The 21,611-nt window shown below is 46.3% G+C and overlaps 1 protein-coding gene across 1 annotated transcript; it reads right to left on the bottom strand.

Moving 5' to 3' along the window:
• Positions 1-1,442: 1,442 nt before the first annotated feature.
• On the bottom strand, positions 1,443-21,101 carry LOC147698793 (carbonyl reductase [NADPH] 1-like). Its single transcript, XM_086935392.1, has 4 exons — positions 20,811-21,101; positions 20,352-20,680; positions 16,417-16,524; positions 1,443-2,957 (listed from the first exon to the last, which is right to left on the bottom strand). Exons 2-4 carry the CDS (start codon positions 20,635-20,637, stop codon positions 2,521-2,523), a joined length of 831 nt encoding a protein of 276 aa, XP_086791518.1. The 5' UTR covers positions 20,638-20,680; positions 20,811-21,101; the 3' UTR covers positions 1,443-2,520.
• Between the last annotated feature and the right edge of the window lie 510 nt (positions 21,102-21,611).

The following is a 21,611-nucleotide window of genomic DNA, read 5'->3' as shown; positions in this document are numbered from 1 at the left end:
TGAACCTTAATATATTCTGGGCCTGGGACTGAGCCGATATTGTGTTATCGATACTCAGCAACAGCTGAGTGTCATCGGCATAGTTAAAAATTTTACAGCCCATGTTTGCCAGGGAGTCTATCAGTGGCTGCAGGTAGAGATTGAACAAAAGTGGTGAGAGTGCGGACCCTTGCGGGACTCCACACTCCAGAACACCTGCCTCAGAGACACAATCTGCTAGTTGGATCCTCTGAGTTCTCCCTGACAAAAAGGATTTTAGCCATTGGAAAGCCAGATCTTTTATCCCGAACGCGGCCAGCCTGTCCAGGAGCAAGGCATGGCTGACAGTATCAAACGCCGCTGAAAGATCTAAAAGTATCAGGGCGCTTGGTTTTTTACTGTCAGCCATGCATCTAAGCTCATCCAGCACCGAGAGCATTACTAACTCGGTGCTATGATGGGCACGAAACCCCGCTTGATGCTCCTGGAGTAGATGATGTGACTCCAGGAAAGACGACATTGATTTTAACACATGCTGTTCCAAGATCTTGAACAGAAAAGGCAGCTGGGATATTGGCCTGTAGTTTTTCAAACAGGCCGGATCAGCCCCTGTTTTTTTTATCAAAGGTTTGACGCGTGCCTCTATAAAACGAGCTGGTAATAGGCCTGTATCTAGTGAGTTGTTTAAGAGGCCTATGATATGGTCCTCCAGAACAGGGAGCGGCAACCGAAAAATTCCGGGGGGACAAGGGTCTGCAGGGGAGCTTGACTTGGTTGAGTTGACGAACTGTCTAAGAGTTGTAGAATCTATACTTGGAAATCTGGTAATGGTAGAATTCGGGGGAGCTTGGGGGGCCTGCAAAGTAGTAGACGTATTGAAAGTATCCTTTTTAATGTCTGACAGAATGGTTGCCACTTTCTCAAGGAAGTAACATTGAAAGGTGTTACAGTCTATCGCTATATCTACCCTTTCATCCTTCTTACTTAGTTCTTTTAGAATTTTGAAAGTTTCTTTCTGCACATTTACTGCATTGTTTATGCGAGTTTCATAGTAATCCCCTTTAGCTGATACAATAAGTTTTTTGTATACCTTCAGAGATGTTTTTATAATGATCGCGATCTGTACCATCTTTAGTCTTCCTCCAGCATCTCTCATTTAATTCCGCAGGGAATTAAAAACCTGACTCTTTGAACATCTATAACGATCTTGTATTTGACCTTCAGCCTCAGTGGAATTTGTACACTAGCGTCATGAGACCTCCGGTTGATATGTGCGCTCAATAAATCCCTCTGACTTGACTTGACTTATGAAGCTGCTTTTCACAGCAGCCACTGGCTGCAAGCGAAGGGACTTCACGGCTCAACTGTAATAACCTATTATAGTTGAGTTGTGATGTAATTTTCTTTTTCGAGGTGTGTAATGTTGTCACAAGTGAACTGTAAAATATAAATTAGGTACAGGCTTTTAGATAGAAGGTGAAGGCTTTCCTTTATTATGTTTTGGTTTTATAGCATCAAAGAGTATAAAACATAAACGATATATAAAACATCAGTACAGCAACTATGAGCACACACAACAAGACAGCAGAAAACCTAGTCACACAGAGAAAGATTTTACTACATCCACTGAAATGTAATATTATACTTACACATAATATTCCTTTTAAGTTTTAAAGAAACAGTATTCAGATCAGCACTCATTGGAAGCTTTCCGCTGCATCGAGCATTGTTAATGCTGGTCTTTGCAACCCATTAAACTGCTGATCAGTCTAGATGTAAGAGTTTCGCAGCTTCATGGAAAACTACTTTGGTAAATTATCAGAAGAGATAGTAAAAGAAAAACTAACATATTATGTCATACTGATGCAAGGTTGGTCAAGGAGGATTAGGGAGAAGGGGCACTGGCGAGATTAGAAGCCAAGCATTTTTTTCAGAGGTGTCCAACGTAAGTCCAGGATGTCAAAGCACAAGGTTTGCATGATTACTAATATGTAAATTAGTTCTTTGTAGATTAATTGTATGTACATGTATTGTGTCTAAATATATCTGAACATACGACACAAATGCAGTACATGTGGACCTATATTGGGCAATCTAGCATACCACAGGTAGGATTGGCTGTACAAAGGACCAATGCCTACTCTTAAAAAATGAAACTTAAATGTTTCCTTTTTTGTCTTTTTAAACAAAGTCTGCGTTAAAAAAATTGCTTTATTTAAAAACAATCCCAGACATGGTGGTCTGCTGGCATGAGCAGGCCAACATCCCTGTGATGGCAGCGAATCGTAGTGAGTCACAAATTGCGACCTAACTCATTAATATTCATGAGGTAGGTTTATTTGCGAGCCACTAAAAATTGCTATTTTAGGAATAGGGTTTACATAACCCCTTTGTAATATAGTGATAGTGATTACCAAACAGCGATTTGCAAAAAATTCTATTACTATTCTTTGCAAATCTAGCCCATGGTGTCTATCCTTCTGTTTTTAGGTAGTAACTGTTTGAAAATGATTCATATAAGAAACAGCTGACTAGGTACATTTACCACTCTTTGACAGCCTTTTCACTAACAAGTTGACCATAAGGCTCTTTGGCATCCCGGGGTAAAAGTGCTAAATACACAGGGGTCTCGGCTCCCTGGTCTGGAGTTTTAGGCTGACTGGATCCTCCCATGTCGGTCTGCACAAATCCAGGACAGCAGGCGTTGAGGAGAATCCCATCCCCTTTCCTCGCTTTCTGCAGCTCTCTTGCTTGGATTCGGGACAACACCGTAACTCCAATTTTTGATACACCGTATGCTGTGTTGGGCCAACCCTCCTCTTTGTGGATTCCCTTTTTAGTATCTTCGACAAATTTTTGCATGAGTTTATCCAACTCCTCTTCGGTGATAGTAGTGCTGCGGAAGGTCTCCTGCAGAGATGGACTACAGCCGGCCAGGGCCATGCAGCTGACTATGCTGGACACATTTACGACCCTCCCTGGAAGAAGAAAAGCAGTGGTCAGCCATGACAGGTGCTGCTTTTAACAAAAGTACATACACAACAGTATCCAAACACAGTTCAGGCACTAACAAATACACTTACAATAAACAAAACACATCAAATGTCACTCCCTCACCACGTCATATGCCTAAATGTTTCAAAACAAATAACACTTCTGCTATGCGTGATACCTTGAAAATATACTGGAAACAAATCTGTCTAAAAGGCTGTATTTCATAATACTGGTGGACTTTATGGAAATTGGAGCTATAGTGTAAAAAGGGAACAGGAATGGAACAGAACACATGGAACAACACATGATATGTTGGTGACAGATATTTGATGATCTTTGCACTTTTGGAACATGTTCTTTACTTTACATTTCTGTTTAATTATGTATGAGATGTAAATGGCAAAAGAAACAATGATATGATACTTACCGATTGAAATGCAAGTTATCAAAGCACATTAGATAATTGTGAGAAACTGAATTATTAAAAAGGGAGCAAAACAGGAGCACCCAGAAGGGTAAATAGTCCAGTATCTAAGGGTAATAAGTAAATACCAGGTTTCCAGGAGAAACTGTGGGCTATCCCTGATGAATATGGCTCAGAGTAACAGGTTTCTCTTGGTGAGTGCGCTTTAAATATTTTGTCAAAATCAAAAATCAAGAAAGTTAAAGTATAACATTCCCAAACTGATTTAATGAAACTGAGAAAATTATTATTAATAGAACAAAACCAAAACATCAAACTCAGTACATGGGATCAGGAGTTACATATATTTAACCACGCCCGTGCAGTCCAGATTTACCGCCGGTGCTGAGCCCTAATGAAAACGGGCGTGGTCATGACGAAACGGTTCCGTCATGAGCATCAAAGGGGTTAAAGAAAAAACAAAAAGCGTCCATTAAAAGCAATGGGGAAGGCCAAAGCCAATGAAGCATGCTACATAATGTGAGTGAGCCCTCCGCATCCAATATTTTTGAATATATAAACCTGTTTGATGTTTTGATCCTAGGATATTATTTAAATAAGGCCTTATCTATAGTGTTTTTCCATCTTCATATCTTTTTCCGGTTGTATCCATTAGAGAAATTACCGCTCTGCTTGGGTGAAGTAAAATTTTATCCTGCTTTGGTTCTAGTACCAAACAAATTTCTGCTTCACCAGTTGCAGTGGAAACATGATTTTATGTGGCTCATTTTACTATATTGGTACTGTGCACTACAAGAGCTTACCAATAGTACCAACAGCGAACAATGGCGCTACTGCTGTGCCCAGTCCCGAGCCCTCTCGACAAACTCTCAGCTCTCCCTCAAACAATTTGAATTTATACGTAGATAATCCTGCACACATGTCCAACTTTATAAGATACAGCTTTCAGAAGATATGCGATGTTTCAGATGTGCACCAGCCACAGCCACCTTCTTGCACCTTGCACTGGGACTGCCCCGAAGTTGCTCGATATAGGGCAGGCGTCTTTGACACTATCACCCTGGTAAGGGACTATTGTCCCCAGTGATCCACCTTAGTGGCCCTCCTGGGGTATGTTAAGGATGTCACGCCTGGGGCATGGCGTATGACCGCAATGCTTCTTTTTCTGGGTGAGAGTGGCGTGGCTATGCACAGAGGCAGACGCCCCATCTTCAGAGCTGGTTGCAGCCCATTGCCATGAACAACTTGAGGTATACTGGAAACTCACACATGTGACCTGGCCTGGGCGGGTGTGTTAATGTGTGACTGCGGCCCAAGAATATCTAGCTACCGTTGATCAATTACTTGGTAATGCAGGAGGAGCCTGCAGATGTCGGAGACGCCCCCAAGCCCTGATCACATGGCACTGCCCCATGATTGCCGCTTTACTGAGTATGCACATCTCTGCTATATGATACCTAAACTGGGTTTATTTTGCATATACAATATTGTCTTCTGATGGTACTTGTCAACTGTAAACTCATGGACTCTACATTCTATATTCTCATATATTTTAAATTGCCTGTTAAGCTAACAACCGTTTGATACAATATTGCTGTGGTGTTATTGACTCCATGAGCTCACACTGTGTAACTCTTCCCTTCCCATATTGTGCTGTTCTGTATTGTGGTGTTACAATATGGTAATAAACTATAATTAAAAAAAATAGTATTAACAGCATTTATATGGATCCCGGCACACCAGCAGGTGTCCCACCATGAATATGGAACCAAAGGGACCTCCGTACCTTACCGTGGGAGATTCAGGACCATGATCCACTTCACCCTCAGAGTCCAGTAAAAAACGCCAAGAAGTTGACAAAGTTTGGGTGTTACAGCGCCAAGCCATTTATGACGTGTGTTTTGTATATGGGAAACTGAGACTGCAATGGCACTGTTAACAGCAGTTTAGGCACCGCAAGGAGGTACGCTTCTAATTCTGTTGCATGGCAAAGGATAACCTAATCAGAAATGGTAGAATAATGGTTCATCTGATAAGTATAAGAATAAGTCATCTACATGAGTGAAACCCAGGTTTGTTGTTTGTCAGGACCATTGGTTAGTACCTCTTTAAAAAGTGAGAAAACTGTGTTCAATCTTCATGTGTTTTTGTAGCAATGGCCCACATCTGCATACTACTTACTGACGAACTGGTCACACACATGTGACCTGGCCTGGGCGGGTGTGTTAATGTGTGCACTTAGATTTTATTGGAAATGCACAAAGACAGAGGTAATGTGTAGAACACTGGGCATTACGGAAAAGTTCTATCAATTCCCCAGTGACAGAGACTTTCTCTACACTGTAACAGTACGAAATGTAGAAAATGGTGTAATGATCTTCCCTGAATTTAACATATTTGGCTTATAGGTGGCTGCCCAGATTTACCTTATTGTTTCAACAATAAGGAATCTGTACGTAGCCCCTAAATTAGAATTTTTGAAAATCTTTACTAAAAATGTATTTCTATGTAGTTAGAATTTGTTATCTTTCACCAGTTGCTATTAATCAACATTTCCTTATATGAGCATTGTATGGAAAGGGGGCGTGGCTTGAGCGCCGATGGTGGAGGTCGCCTGAGCGCTCGGCTCCGCGATCGAGCCGCCATTAATCCTGATTCCCGGGCGACACGGGCGCCCCGACCCCCAGATCATTGAGCGCTGTGGGTGCTGAACCGGGAGGCGACTTTGGAGACCTGTAGCGAGGCCCGTTCGAGGCGATCGAGACATTCAAGGGGCGAGCAGAGCGGAGCTCAAGATGGTGCCCGTTTCGTCTCCATGGTCCTGAAGCGGCCCGTGGGCCTAGGAGGACTGGTGCCTTCGATGACACCTCCTTTTTCCTCTCCCCTCTTAGGGGGCGACGCCGGAGCCGACTACCTGGGCCTGTGACCTTCTAGGCGGTGGCTGTCGAGACCGCCGCCTAGCCGAGCCCTAACTGCGCCACGAAGCCTCGAGGAGAAGGGGGAGCAGCCGGACACGTCGTCCTGCCCGGACCAACACGGGCCTATACCATCTTGGCCCTCGGATTCAGCAGCGTGTGTGTCCACTCATACCACACTGGGAGAGACTTGAGCCCAATCCGGGTACTGAGGGACAGCGAGAGTGGCTGGACGGGGCTTGGACTAATCACTTGGTGGTCGGCGAGGCCTATAGCTGCTGGCGGAGGCGACGGTGCCTCGAGGAGATCGAAGACCCCGGCGGTGTACTACTGCCTAGTGGTGACCCCTTCCCCTTCCGCCCTTTTTGTTACCAAGATAGCAGTTGCTGGCCCCCGCCTGACCTGTGGCCCACGTGGACTGGCAGAGGAAAGAGATCGCTGGGTGCCTGCACCACGTGGCATCAAAGACGGACGAGATTGCTGTTTGAGCCTGCGAAGTCCCACTGCCGTGGCCGCTGGCTTCCCGCAGTCTCGGCGGACGGACAAAACCCCTTTGGGAGAACACCCAACTCTGTGTACTTGATGGACTAATAGTTGAGATATCTCCTACTACTGCACCGGGACCCGACCATCGGTCCACATTGGCACGGATCTTTCGATGACGACCGGAGGCACACTGATTGACCCTCCCCCGACCGGGTGTCTACCGGGTCTTCGGCTGGAGACCACGGCCCATATGGTGAAGCCGAAAAGTACTAAGAGCGGCACTCAGACCACCCTGGACATTGAGGCGCCTGATAAGGACGATCGATTGGATCCGGAGAGATCGGGGAGCCCGCACCTTCAACAACAGCTCGACAAGATCTTGGTGGCGATCACTGACACACGATCGGCCCTCCAACAAGATATTGCCCAGGTCGCGACGAGCCTGGGCTTGCTCAGGGCGGACCACGGTAAGCTCTCGGACAGAGTCAAAGAAGTGGAGAGCTCGGTGGGAATCTTACAACCCACTCAAAAAACTTTGGCCGCCGCCATGAAGGACGCTTTGACCCGCATAGATGCCCTGGAACGAAGGGCGGCGGATGCGGAGGGGCGCAATAGGAGGAATAACATCCGTGTGGTGGGCCTACCGGAAAGAATCGAGGGTAGTGACATGGTGGCCTATCTGGAGGATTGGCTTAGGACCGTGGTAGCGCCGGAGGGGCTTTCCTCCTTCTACACTTTAGAGCGGGCACACAGGGTGCCAGCCAGACCGCCGCAACAGGGCCGATCTCCATGCCCGGTGGTGGCGCGGCTACTACATTTCCACGACAGGGATTTACTTCTCAATGCCGCAAGACAGAATGGGCCATACCAGATGGCAAACAGCCGAGTGAACATTTTTCCAGATTACACCTATGAGACTCAACGGAGGAGGGCCTCCTTCTTAGCGATCAAACGAGAACTGAGGAGTGAGAGTATCCAGTATTCCTTGTTATTTCCGGCAAGGCTCTGCATCATCCTGGACGGCACGACCAAATTCTTCGATACCCCGGAGGACACGTGCAATTGGCTTGAACTATACAGAGCTGGCAAAGATGGCTTTGGGTCCTCCTTCCAGACTACCTCGGAAGTGGGCCTACAGCGGAGGTCTAAAAGGATCCGGAATCGCTGCGGTAGATCTGGCCGACCTTTGACAGTGGAGACTACAGCGGAACGGCGGGGGGTGTTGGAGATGGTTTCCAGTATGTCAGGCTCCCAAGGCGGACCCATTATTGAAGACTCGGAGCCTGGCGGGGTGGAGGTCACACGGACACGGAGGACTCCGAGACTGATAGCGTGAACCTCCCTGTGATAACCCCAGAGACTGCGGAGGGCCTGCTTGATGGACAGGGATGATACCGGGTGAGCTGGTTCCAGTTGGGGGGGGGGGAGGAATTTTTGAGGGAACTGTTGAATAACTGATTATTAGGTGGGTTGGGGTCACACCCTATTTCGGCCCTCATAACTCAGGGCTCGGTCGCACTTCGGTAGCTTTGAGGTGCGGAGAGCCCCTATCGACGCTCGGCCCCCACTTTGCCCTTAAGGCACACCTGCGGTGGCTACCGTCAGGTTAGTTTGGGGTATTTTTGTGGGTGCAGTTTGGATGGGAACTGGATGGTACTATTTGGAACCTGTTCTGGGGAGGGTGGGGGGGGAAGTGTTTGGGGGCTGTTTTGTTGTTGGGGGGCGGAGTCGCCATCGGTGTGGGGCTTACACTGTGCCTAACTGTACTTGTGCTTGGTTGGGGGAGACTAGATGAAACACTATGGGACAATGGCTGATCTATCCCCCTTGAAGTGCATCACCTGGAACGTACGAAGACTGCATTCCATGTCTAGGAGACATAAGGTTCACGATTACCTGGTACGCAGAGGAGTACAGATTGCGCTGCTACAGGAAACACACCTTACCAAGTCAGAGGGATTGGCGTTCCAGCGTAGGTGGAGAGGGCAGGTATACAACACCACATACTCAGCTTATGCTAGAGGCGCGCTGATCTGGGTGCGGGCTGGGGTTCCCCTACAAGTAACTAAACACGCTGTAGATCCGGATGGGAGGTTTGTGGCCATTGCTGGGAAACTGGGGGGAAAGGATCTGAACATTTGCTGCATTTATGCGCCTAATGTGGACCAGCTCGCCTTTTTGGCTTCGATGTCGGGCTCTTTGGCCCATTACCTATCAGGACCTCTGTTAATCGGGGGAGATTTTAACTCGGTGGTGTACGTCGACCTCGATAGATCCCATCCTCCGCTTCCGGACTCACCAACACACCGGGTAGCCAAGGGTAGATTGGAATGGCAGACTAAGTGGGGACTGACGGACATTTGGCGAGCCCAGCACCCATGTGCCCGAGACTACTCCCACTTCTCCGGCATGCACGAGTTGCATGTGCGGTTGGATGTATTGTTGGGGTCGCCGGAACTGGTGTCCTCAACCGCGAGATCTGAGTATTTAGCGAGGACCATCTCCGACCATAATCCACTACTGGCTGATTTTAGATGGCTCCTGGGTATCCCCTGCGTTCCGACTTGGAGGCTACGCCCCGAGACATTGGAAGATTTGGTGTTCCGGAGTGAACTTGAAGACAGAATTGTCGAGTACTTCACGAAGAATGATGGCACGGCTGGGGCGAGGGCCATTGAATGGGATGCATTTAAAGTGGTGGTTAGGAGCTATTGCATAACTAAGAATTTGAATTTGAATTTAAAAACATTTATTGAGCGCACTTATACCAAGCGGTTTCATGGCGCTTTAAGGATTACGGCCAGCATAGGAGAGGGCATACTAAGTGGCATAGGCGCTAGAAAAAAGGAAAGTTTTGAGGTTTTTCCGAAACTCCAAGTAGGAGGATGAGGTACGGAGCGCCAGGGGAAGGGAGTTCCAGAACACTGGTGCAAGGGTCGCAAATTTCGCCCCGCCGGCTTTCTTTTTCTTGAAGCGGGGTATGGTCAAAAGTGCCATGTGGGTTGAACGGAGTTCTCTGCCCGGTAAGTAGGGACTGATGGCTGAGCTGATGAACTCGGGGGCAGTGCCCATCCTGGCCTGGAAAGTGAGGCAGCCTAGTTTGAATAGGGATCGTTCTCTCACGGGCAACCAGTGCAGTGCCTTCAGCAATGGAGTGGCTCGATGGGGTTTGGGCAATCCATGAATCAGGCGGGCAGCCTGATTCTGCACTAACTGCAGGCGATGTATGGCGTAGGCCGGCACGCCGTTATAGATTATGCTTCCATAATCAAGGCGCGAAAGCACCATAGCCATTACGATGACCTTTAGTGCCGGGAGGGAAAAAAAGCGAGATATTTTCCTAATTATCCTAAAAGAAAAGAAGCAGGAGGATACCACTGAACTAACTTGGGATTGCACAGAAAGTTGTGAGTTAAGCAGAATCCCAAGGGTCTTGACTTTAGGGACCGGGAGTGGGGGAACACCAAGTGATGGGGGCCAAAATGACGGGGACCAGGGACTGCAACCACCTCCAGTCAAGACTAGCTCAGTCTTGTCTGGATTGAGCTTAAGGTGGTTGCAGTTCATCCAGTCCTGAATGAATAGCATAACAGTTTGAACATTCTGAGCGGACGAGGGGGAATGGGAAAGATTGACGATTAGCTGGAGGTCATCGGCATAGTTGAACACCGTGACCTCCAGCTGCTGCAACATAAAGATGAGGGGGTAGATGTATAAATTAAACAAAAGGGGGGAAAGTGATGAGCCCTGGGGGACGCCGCACTCCACCCTACGGGAGGCGGCAGTGAAGTCAGCAAGGTGGACTGCTTGAAGGTGGGAATGCGACGGGTCCTTCTGGAGGACCTAGCCAAAGCTGATCAACACTCCGCGAGACGGAGCTCCTCCGTCCCGGCCGCCCGGAGCTTAAACAACAGACTTCGGCGGCGAGGGAAGCGGTAGCCGTTGAAGTTGAACGGCTGCGTAGCTTCGACTACAAGGCTTATCTGACTAGGTCGCTTGCTGAGGGAGATAAATCAAGAGCGCTCCTGGCTTGGCTAGCCAACCCTTCGAGACGTATCTCCCCCACGGTGGCCATGAGAGACGCGGAGGGTATTGAGGTTTATACCCAACCCAAGATCCTTGATTGCTTTTACCGCTACTATGCGGGATTATACCGAAGTCGGATGTCACTGGACACTACCCCTATTGACGATTTCCTGCGTGATTTACCGATCCCTACCCTGGAATCGGACCAGGCGAAGGAATTGGGGAGAGACGTGGAACTGGGGGAGATCCGCAGCGCCATAAAAAAGATGGCGCGAAACAAGACCCCGGGCCTGGACGGACTTCCCGTGGTGTTTTACTCCACCTACATTGACCTTCTGGCCCCACGGCTTCTGATAGTTTACAGGGAGGCGAAGCGCCTGGGGCATCTGCCTGGCTCGATGCGTGAGGCCCTGGTGGTCCCCCTGCTCAAACCCGATAAGGAGGGCAACGACCTGGCGTCTTACAGGCCACTCTCGATGCTGACGGTCGATTATAAGGTTTTGAGCAGCATTCTAGCCTCGAGATTGCTGGGTCACATGGGTTCCCTAGTGCATAAAGACCAGGAGGGATTCATCCCCAAGCGTAATACTACAATGAACATCAGCCGCCTACTTCGACTGTTGGAGGAGGACCACGCTGAGGCCCCCCATCCCATGATCCTCTCGATTGACCTAGAGAAGGCTTTTGATAGCCTAGAATGGGAATACCTCCGCAGAGTGCTTGGTTGCTTCGGCCTCGGGGAGGGTTTCCTACGCTGGACCGTGGTGCTCTACGCCTCGGCGCTGGCTAGAGTACGTTCAGGCCCGCTGAGCTCCCAACAATACCCAGTGAAGCGAGGCATGAGGCAGGGATGCTCATTATCCCCGTTGCTCTTTGCGCTCGCGGTGGAACCCCTGGCATTGTCGATTCGCACCGGGGCCTACTACAGTGGTTTGCGGACCTTATCGGGGCAACAGTACATCTCCCTTTATGCTGACGACCTGTTGCTTTTCCTTGAGGATGCTGGAGAGGCCTTGGCCAGAGCTGACGCAGTGCTCACGACTTTCGGTGAGATGTCGGGCCTTAAGGTGAATTGGGCGAAAACTTGCCTGTTCCCGGTTCGCGGGGGAGAGCCCCAGCCCGACAACCCCAGGGCGATCAGATGGGCGCCTGCCTGCCTTAAGTATCTGGGGGTATACATTTATCACAGCCCTGCTAATATCCTTGAGGACAACATCTCCCGATGCGTCAGAGCATTAAAGGGTAACATGTCCTTTTGGGCAACCCTGCCACTATCGGTGGCAGGACGTATTGCACTGCTGAAGATGGTGGCTCTCCCTCGGCTACTATACTACTTCAGAACGCTTCCGGTCTGGATACCACCGGCCATCTTCCGGAACTTGAACTCCTTGCTGGTGGCGTTCCTCTGAGGATCGGGCCGCCGCAGAATTGCGCTTAAAACCCTAATGAGACCTAAAGCGGAGGGGGGGCTGGCTGTGCCCGACTTCGAAACGTATTACTTGGCTGCCCAGCTGCAGACCTACACTCAGGAGATAGCACGGGAGTTTCGAGGCCCGGAGGAGGGGCGTGGACTGGGCATACCCAGACACATTCTATCCCATATTGCACTGCAACAAAGACTGGCTCTGAGAGACCTCACACAAGAAGAACGCACTATACGATCGTGCTGGAACCGGGTCCACCGCAAGTCGGGAGTGCAGCATCCTTATGCCCCGGAAATCCCACTGGGGATGCTCACGGCGTTGCTGCATGGTGGCGACTGGTCGCAGCTACGGGTCAGGGAGGATGCAGGGATACAGCTCATAGGCGACCTGTATGAGGATGGAGTGCTGATGCCTTTTCAGGCGATTCTAGACCGCTTTTACATTCCCCGGGGTGACTTCTTGTTACATGCGGCGATCACGAGAGCACTCCAGGCGCACTGGCAGAATGGTTTTGAGGAACCACAGACGTCAGCGGCGTGCCAATATGTCACGATGGCGGCGGGGACGGTCAAAGCCGTAACGTGCTTGTATTCCAGGATGATCAATGAGCGGCTGCCCCCATTGGACACACTCAGGGAAGGACATCCCGGAGACCACGTGGGCCCAGCTGATGTGCCGGGCCTGGAAGAGCATGCGCAACGCTCGGTTCCAATTGGTCCACTTTTACATACTGCATCGCGCCTACCTGACCCCGGACAAAAAATACAGAAATACTTCGCCTCGGACACGGCGGCCTGCCCTAGATGCCGGACGCTTGGGGCTGATCTCATTCACATGTTATGGTCCTGCTCCGCTCTGTCCTCATTTTGGACTCTGTTACGGGACACCCTTAACAGGGTCACTGAAAGGTCCCTACAGTTCGACGCTGCGGTGGGGATCTTACACTGGTTTCCGTATACCCCCAAAAACAAAGTCACTAGCAAGTTCATTGATTTTGGGCTACTCCTGGCGAAGCGGGAAATAACCAGACACTGGAAGGCATGGGTTGGTCCAACAGGCACTAAATGGAGCAACGAACTTCTTAAATGGGCTGAGGGCGAGAGCACCTTGAGATATCAGATGGCGAGGCGGCAGCAGAATGAGAAGGCGCTAGAATCAGCACAGGCGGGGGAGACATTGGTGCAGGCCCTGCACGATCACAACACACCCAGTGACACTGACAGTGATGATGGTGTGCAGCCTACGTCCCTATAGAGTAATACTGGCGTGATATTCCTATCAGGAAGGATAACATCTCCTACCACATGCTCACTACACGACTTCCAGATCACCAATGGCGGAGTGGGTGGGGGGATGTGGATAGAGGGACGAGGGAGGGACACAAGCTTCCAACAGCACTGAAGACTTATTGCACTAAAGGTTTGGAACTTAGCCCTCTGGGGGTGTTTGGTTTATTCAAGGGGGAAGGGGACCTTTTTCATATTATTTAGAAAAGCAGAAGTAAACCTTTAATTAATGACTGGTCACTACTGGAAGGCCGCTGGGACCACATGCCTTGATTTAACGTAAACGCCGCCCGACCTCCGGGTTGTGGGCTGAATGGCCGTGTATCAGTGATATGTCATCGTCGGTGCTTTCTTCACCGATTATCTTACAATGGACCAACATGTAACTTCTACTAATTCCTGCAATAAAAATATATTTACAAAAAAAAAAAATGAGCATTGTATGGAAACTCAATTTTGACAACTGCTGGAAATATCCTGGAAAGAGGGCTTTTTATACCTAGGCCACTAAGAAAGTGCTAATTACAAAGGACGTGGAGGGCCTTTTATATCCAGACCACAGCAGTTCTGTAGATGCTAAATGACCTGACTAATGAAACCTCATCTCCAGGAAGTGACTTGTTAGCTGTAGATTCCAAGAGGAGGGAGACGGTCACACCAATAGGGAAAGCCCAAGAATCCTAGAGGTGAGTGTTTCAAGACATATCTCTATCTAGTATAATAGGAGATCGGGTACTAGTGCATCTCTGCTGTGTGGGGTTGATCAAAAGGTTCTAAGTGTGGGGCGCCCTACACATTTTTCATGAATTTGAAAAATCCACACTACATACAACCATTTTGTGGGGTTTTTTCAGCCCTGCGGAAGCTCCTTAGCTGAATGTATCCCAAGTTTCTCTGCTGTCACCAGTAGCAAATCGAGGGGCCAATTTTGGACATGTTGTATTTCTACTATACACTTTTTTGTAACCACAAAGTATTGTGCAACAAACCCCAACTCAACTCAGCTCAGTTGACATGACCAGTTTCAGCATTAGTTAACGTTTTATTAAAGATTTAGATCTACAATGAGATCAACAATAAAAATACATAAACATTTAACCAATCTGAAGTTGAAGTTGAAGTTAAGGGTTTTGTAAAGCGCTCATTCGCCATGCAGTTTCTAGGCGCTGAGGACGGCGAGCTCCAGGCTCCAGGAGGGATATGGGTAGTGGCTTAAAGTGGAAAGGCATGAAAGAAGAGCAATGTTTTGAGGGATTTGCGAAAATCCAGATAAACAGAGATAGACCTGATAGAAAGGGGAAGGGCATTCCGGAAAGGGGTGGGCCAAAGAGGAAAACCTCAGGCCTCCGAGTTTTTTCCTCTTAAAGCGAGGAACACATAAAAGAAGCTGGTAGGGAGAACGCAAATCTCTGATAAGGACATAGGGTTTAATTTTGGAATTAATAAAGGCAGGTGCAGTGCCAATCAGGGCCAGATAGATCGTGCAGCCCATCTTAAATAAAGAACGTTGAAATATGGGCAGCCAGTGAAGAGTTTAAGCAATGGGGTGACATGGTGGAATTTGGGAAGTCTGTAAACCAGGCGGGCTGCCTGGTTTTGGATAAGTTGAAGGCGGCGGAGTTCATATGCTGGTATGCCTACGTACAGACCATTGCCATAATCGAGGCGTGACAGGATCATGGCCAACAGAATGAGTTTAAGGGCTGTGAAAGAAAAAAAGCGAGAAACTTTTCGTATGGTCCGGAGAGTCAAGAAGCATGATGAAACCACAGCGCCGATCTGAGGGCGCATTGTGAGGTCCTGGCTAACTTTAATGCCCAAAGTTTTTACAGAGACAGAGGGTGATGGGGGGGACCAAGGGAGGGAGGCCAAAAGGCATTTATTGAAGGAGAAACATAAGTGTACAATTTTACAGTGCCCCAATTGATTTGAAGACTCATTTAGCGTCTTAATACATATTTTAAAAGGAGTTAAACATGTTTTAAAATGTACAACACATCTCAGCATTATGTTGACCATCAATGGAAAATTCTGAGCGATAAGAAAAATTCCAGTGCTGGGCAGGTCTAGTCTATTCAATACCCAGCATTCTATTTCTTTCTGGTCCTATTAAAAAGATATTTTTCTTTTCACCAGCATTTAAAATAAACAGCTAAGTTTATTTGTTTTACTTTGTTTTCTGTTTTTATATTTTTTTACATATTTTTAGTGGTAAATAATTTATACATTGAATTCATTTTATACAACTTTGGATTAGTCCTATGTTTATGTATTGTCTTAACTGCCCTACTTTTTGAAATATTGATAGGTGAATCCCCTTAGAGTAAATTGTGAGTGCGTCCCACACTATTAAAACATAGCCTAATAGGGACATCACGTAGGCCTTTGGCCTGATTCTGTGAAGAGGGTGTCACGTAAACACGTATTAAAGCCATTAGCCACCCTCCCAACCTTATAGTGTGAATGGATTCCATACAGGGAACATGCTGATGAGCCATTTGATGGCAATGTAGAGGTGTTGGATTTCTGTGTGTTTTATCACTTACTTCCACTGCTGTAATGGGTCATGAGGTCTACCAATAACTAAAATAAAGGGAGTAGGGTGTCAAACCATTAATACAAAGAGCAATGTAGTGGGATGGTAGGAAATGGTCAATTCTAAATTGAAAACAATCCCATATAGGTCCTTTTTACTATGTTAGCCATAAAAATTATGGATGGTCAAGGTTTATTTGAAATAATGTCACAGTGGTTAATGTTATTTCAAATAAAAATATAAAAAATGTTTGTCAGATGAAGCTCTCAAATATCGCTAGGATATGAAAACAATTTTAATCCCATATAGTAGAACTTGAAAAGTGAATTCTTATTACTGAACTTACCATGGGCTTTAATAAGAGGTAACAATTCATGACAGACATCTTTAGTGGCAAAATAATTTGTTTTAAGTGTTACTTCGGCTTGAACATCAAATGGAGTAGTATCAGCCCCTGTAAAAAAAAAAACACACATTATGAGAATTAAATTGAGAATAACTTCAATCTACATGTATTTACTATTGATTCCATGACATCTTTGTACATGCACCAGGCAAATCCTTTGAAGATCAGACCAATTTTGAGTAATATTTTAGGACATAAATTGGCTTATAAGCACCTTTTGGTAGATCTACAGACGCACTTTACAAACCTTTAACAATTCTAGTTTTCAATAATAGAACATCAAATATCCCCAAGCTGCCTTATACGCAGTTCAACTCAGAAACAACACCAGACTCCAGCCTTGGTTGGAATCGAAGCAATTAGTTAAACCAGGGCTAGTTGGTACCAAACTTAATTTGTGATGCAAGGCGATGCCTGTGGCAGAATTTGCTCATTAAAATGTAATGTAACATGAGATATGGACCAATAGAATATGAATCTCCATGATGTCCTTCGTGTAAGAGCCTCAAACATCAAACATGCAAGACCAGTGAGAGTGCAGATTGAGAAACAGTAAGAAACAATGAAACCAACGAGCCAAAAAATGAAGGAATTACCCAAATTATACACGTATAGACCCCTATTGGATGGTTGGTCAAAGAAACAATTGCACAGGATGGCTGTCTTTTCAGAGAAATGTGATATTTTGCATTATAGGTAGGTGCTGCTGAAAAGCATGTAATGCGGTGGCAGAATCCGCCATGTGTCAGTTTTGTCAACCAGATGATCCTATCTAGGTTTACAGCCTGGCAAGAAACCTCTCAATGTCTTTCTAGACAATTTCCTGATAGTTCATTGCATATTCATTGGTACAACCAACATATGAAGTTACCATGGGTAGCCATTAATTACAGACAAAACTGACAAAAAGTGACTAAAGATTATTACTTTTGAATACTTTTCTGGGCTGAAATGCCTCCATTTTATTCTTAGATGTAATAATTTGCATTAACCTCACTATTTGTTTATGGTCACTTTTTTTGATGGATACATACGCTTAAATTTCATGAGGATTCAAAACATGTATTCATAATTGTCAAATAAATTAGTCCTCAGGACTAAATACATGGAGCTGTAGATTGGATTTCTAAAAGTTAAGACATACATCTTTAAATGACACTTAAGTAATTCTTATTCGTCTTCCCCCGCATACTTATTAAGCCCCCTTAGTCATTCCACTATTTCACTTATGATAAATGTGGGGAGGATGCTATGCAGCTGTTATCAGTTTATTTAATTTTATTCTTCTTTTTCAACGCCCACTAAATACACACAGTATTGGCATTCTTGATTAATATAACCTGTTTGATGCCTGTTTAAATGATTGGACACTCCTTTATTATTAAAAGAGTGCAGATAGTACATAAGCCTATCTTCACAGAGACAGTTCCCATAAATATTGGAACAAAATCACAGACAGCTTGAAGCACCACTACCTCTGGCTGAAGGAAAACTACCGGTCCTTAAAGGAAATCAAAACGAAGGTATTGATGGCAGAAAACACAACTTTGGACTGATCAACTTTTTTATTTTTTAAAATAAGAGTCCTACTTAGACTTTTCCAACACTTAGCTGATTGCAGTAGTGGCAAAAAAAAACATGAAACACCAGCATATGATGCTCGGGAGAATACATGCCTTGTGTGAATGAATGGACTAGTGGAAATCAAACTAATCTAAATCAATCTGATTATCTTCCTCGTGGACTACTGCAGTAGTCCAAACAGGTGCCTTAAAATAGCTGACAAGCACTTAAAAGGAACCACAGCAAGGTGGTAAGGCTATGCTTCAATAAAAGGAAAACAGACATCTCTCAAGCCACTAAAAGCTTCCATGGGCTCCCAGTGGAGGCCTTGAAGTCAAGTTCAAACCCAAATACTGGGCATTCAAGGTCTATAGAGGCAGATTACATGGCTGTCTGTGATTGGTGGTGCCATAATATATTCCAGAGGAAGGTATGAGATCAAGTAATTCAATCTTATCAAATAAGGTAAACTTAAGAGGGTGGTAAAACAATCCACATTCAGGGCGCCTGCAATTGAAAAGCCATGGATGAACCTGAGTCCACTTCTTCAAAAGGACTTACAGCTGTCCTTTTCTCTTCATCATTGGGGCCTCGCCAGTCAACAAGGGAGAGGGGTAAGCATCTGCAAACAAGATCTCATTAGACAGCTCTAGTAGAGGATGCTCAGGGCCCTATTTACAAACATTTTGTGTCATGGTTGTGCCACTTTTGTGGTGCAGCCACATCGCAAAATGCTAGTAGATATTTACAAAGCCACGCAAGGGCCTTGCGATGCATTGTGTTACATTTCATTCTGGGAGGCGTTCCGTGGATGGAGCATGGCGTTCCCGTACATGCACCCATGGATTTCATACAATCCTAGATTTACAAAGGTTTATAGACCTGGGATTTTGTGAAATTGCTACGCCTCCCAGAGGATGGGGCAATAAGGACCTCTGGAGGTCACATCGGGGTGATTACTCTCAGTCTGCCCCTCCAAGGGGGCAGAAAGCCCACTAGACACAAGGCATATAGAAAAACAATATAGGGGTAGGGACTGCCCATCATGGCTATTTCAATACACCCACCTCACCATAAAAATATGCTGCCAATCTTTCTGCCCCCTTGCACCTGCATATCAGATGGGGGTGAATATCCCCAATGTGCCCCAGGGTGGGAGGGGGGGGGGGGGCAGAAAGTTCACTAGACACCAGGGATATATAAAAATAATATAGGGGTGGGGGCTGCCCATCATGGGCATGAATCGGTTATGGTGAAATGGTGTTTCCACCCAATCGCGCACTGTTCACTTGGCGCCCAAGTGAACAGTGCGCGATTGGGTGGAAACACCATTTCACCATAACCGATTTTTGAACCAGGTCTGACAAACCTCAACAATCGCAGCACCAGTGTACCAAATTGATCAACACAGAAAAAACGGAGTGCTCCCATCACCCCCTTAAAATCTCATCATGGGCATGGGCACCCCCCAAAAAAATGCTGATAATCTTTCTGCCCTTTACGAGGGGGCAGATGGGGTGATTACCCCCAATCTGCCCCTTCCCCTCGGGGGGACAGAAGGCCCACTAGACGCCAGGGCTTAATTAAAAAACATAATAATATAAGGGTGGGGGCTGCCCATCATGGGAATGGCCATGCCCCTAAGCCCCAAAAATATGCTGCAGTCTTTTTGCCAGGGGGCAGAGTGTAGGAGCGATAGATAGATGGATAGATAGATAGATAGATAGATAGATAGATAGATAGATAGATAGATAGATAGATAGATAGATAGATAAGTGAATGAATGGATAGGTGGATGGACAGAGCAAATGGATGGCTAAGTGGATGAAGAGGTGAAAGGATGGTAGAGTAAAGGGATGGATGGATGAGTGCGTGAAAAAATGAGCAAATGGGATGGCAGAGTGGATGGATGAGTGAAATGATGGCAGAGTGGATGGAAGGATGATGGATGTATGGCATGGTGAATGGATGCTAGGATGGATGGATGGATGAATGGATGGAAGGCACAGTAAATGGAAGGAGGCATAAAGGGATGGATGGCAGAGTGGAAAGTTGGTCTGGTGGATGGCAAAGTAGATAGATTAATGGAATAAGGAAAGACTGATTGATGCATGCAAATATGAATGGGTGTAAGTTGTAAAGGTGAATTGAAGTATATCAGCAGATGGGTAGAAGCGTAAAAGAATGAATGTATAGATGCCTGGATGGAAGGTACAGTGGAGCTATTCTAGGGAGGAGTCGGCTCTCTTTTCACTTGCTTTGTTCCATCAGAGCTTTTGATACTCCCTAGGTTAGCAATAGCACACGTTTACCTTTAAAAGCGATCCCTGCATTGTTGATGAGAACATCCAAGCCTCCATAGGTCGCCTTCAAGAAGTCCCTGAGCGCGCGGACGCTCTCCGGGTTGTTGATATCCAGTTGGTGGAAGCAGGCTCGCACCCCCTCCTGCTGCAGTTTCCCCACTGCTTCTTCCCCCAGTTTGGGGTCGCGGGCTGTCAAGTACACATCCCCCTCGAACTGCTTGCACAGCGCCCGCACGATGGCCAGACCGATGCCCTTGTTACTTCCGGTCACCACAGCGACCCGCGCGCCAGGCATCCTCGGAGGAGGGTTATGAGTTCGTATAGGTGCACACAACTATCTGCAACAGAAATGCACGCGCATGAGAAAACACTGGGACGAAGCGATCTCTACACCGAGGGCGAACACTAAAGAAGTCGTGCAACATTTTACAAAAAGTCCAAGAGTATTGCTTTTAAAATCACACTTACTCTCTGATTTCCAGTAGTAACAGCTTTGCACGGTATTCACATTCAGTCTCCACCCTCTCTGGTCTTCTTGTGTCTGCTGTGTGTGTAGGGGGTCGGTCTGTTTTGGGTGCGCGCGCACAGGCTAAAATACTGTTGGAAACTTGGCAGCCTGTCAGAAATCCTTTCATTTCATAATTCTAGGGTGTGTGTGGGCACGCCGGGGATTACTCTCTGTTTGCTTTGAAATGCTCACATTAGTCTGAAACTTGCTCGACCTGTAACAAACATTCACGCATTCCGCCATCTTGCGAGAAAGATTGGTGCTCTCCATCTCTTTCAAAGCCTTCTCCGAGTCAGGATGAATCAGCAACTTTCACTACATGCCAAGTCATAATCACGCCCCCTTCTGCACTTACCTATATATTATGTTCAGAGAATGAAATAGGATTGTGGTCAGAATCAGTCCATGCTTAATTCATAAATATTGAACTCCTCCTGGCTAGTTTTACGTTACATTGTTTATTTATAAGAAATTATCCTATAGAAGTTAAAGTTACATTCAAGTTTTGAAACGATTTACTCCAAAATCACATACCATGGAATTTCATAATATAGTAATTGCACAGAATGTGACTAATACACATATTAAATACATTGCACCATAAACTCGAAATCTCATATCGGCTACACTAGATCTGGCGCTAGACTAGGAAATATATTTTCTAAATTAACATGATATACATTACGTTGGCGATTTTAATGTCAAAATATTTCATTCTAAATAAATGAAAGCCTACGATTTCTCAGCTCATTTCTATACAT

This window comes from Lissotriton vulgaris, chromosome 8 (genome assembly GCF_964263255.1).
Source record: "Lissotriton vulgaris chromosome 8, aLisVul1.2, whole genome shotgun sequence".
NCBI lineage: Eukaryota > Metazoa > Chordata > Amphibia > Caudata > Salamandridae > Lissotriton > Lissotriton vulgaris.
This window is presented reverse-complemented; position numbering and strand designations above follow the sequence as displayed.

What these genes read in the sequence shown, in the direction of transcription:
- LOC147698793 (XM_086935392.1), bottom strand. Translation starts at nt 20,637, where the DNA reads ATGCCTGGCGCGCGGGTCGCTGTGGTGACCGGAAGTAACAAGGGCATC. An exon ending in TGCAGGGATCGCTTTTAAAG is followed by an intron (nt 16,525 to 20,351) that starts GTAAACGTGTGC and finishes TTTTTTTTACAG; the next exon opens with GGGCTGATACTACTCCATTT. An exon ending in ACCTCTTATTAAAGCCCATG is followed by an intron (nt 2,958 to 16,416) that starts GTAAGTTCAGTA and finishes TTCTTCTTCCAG; the next exon opens with GGAGGGTCGTAAATGTGTCC.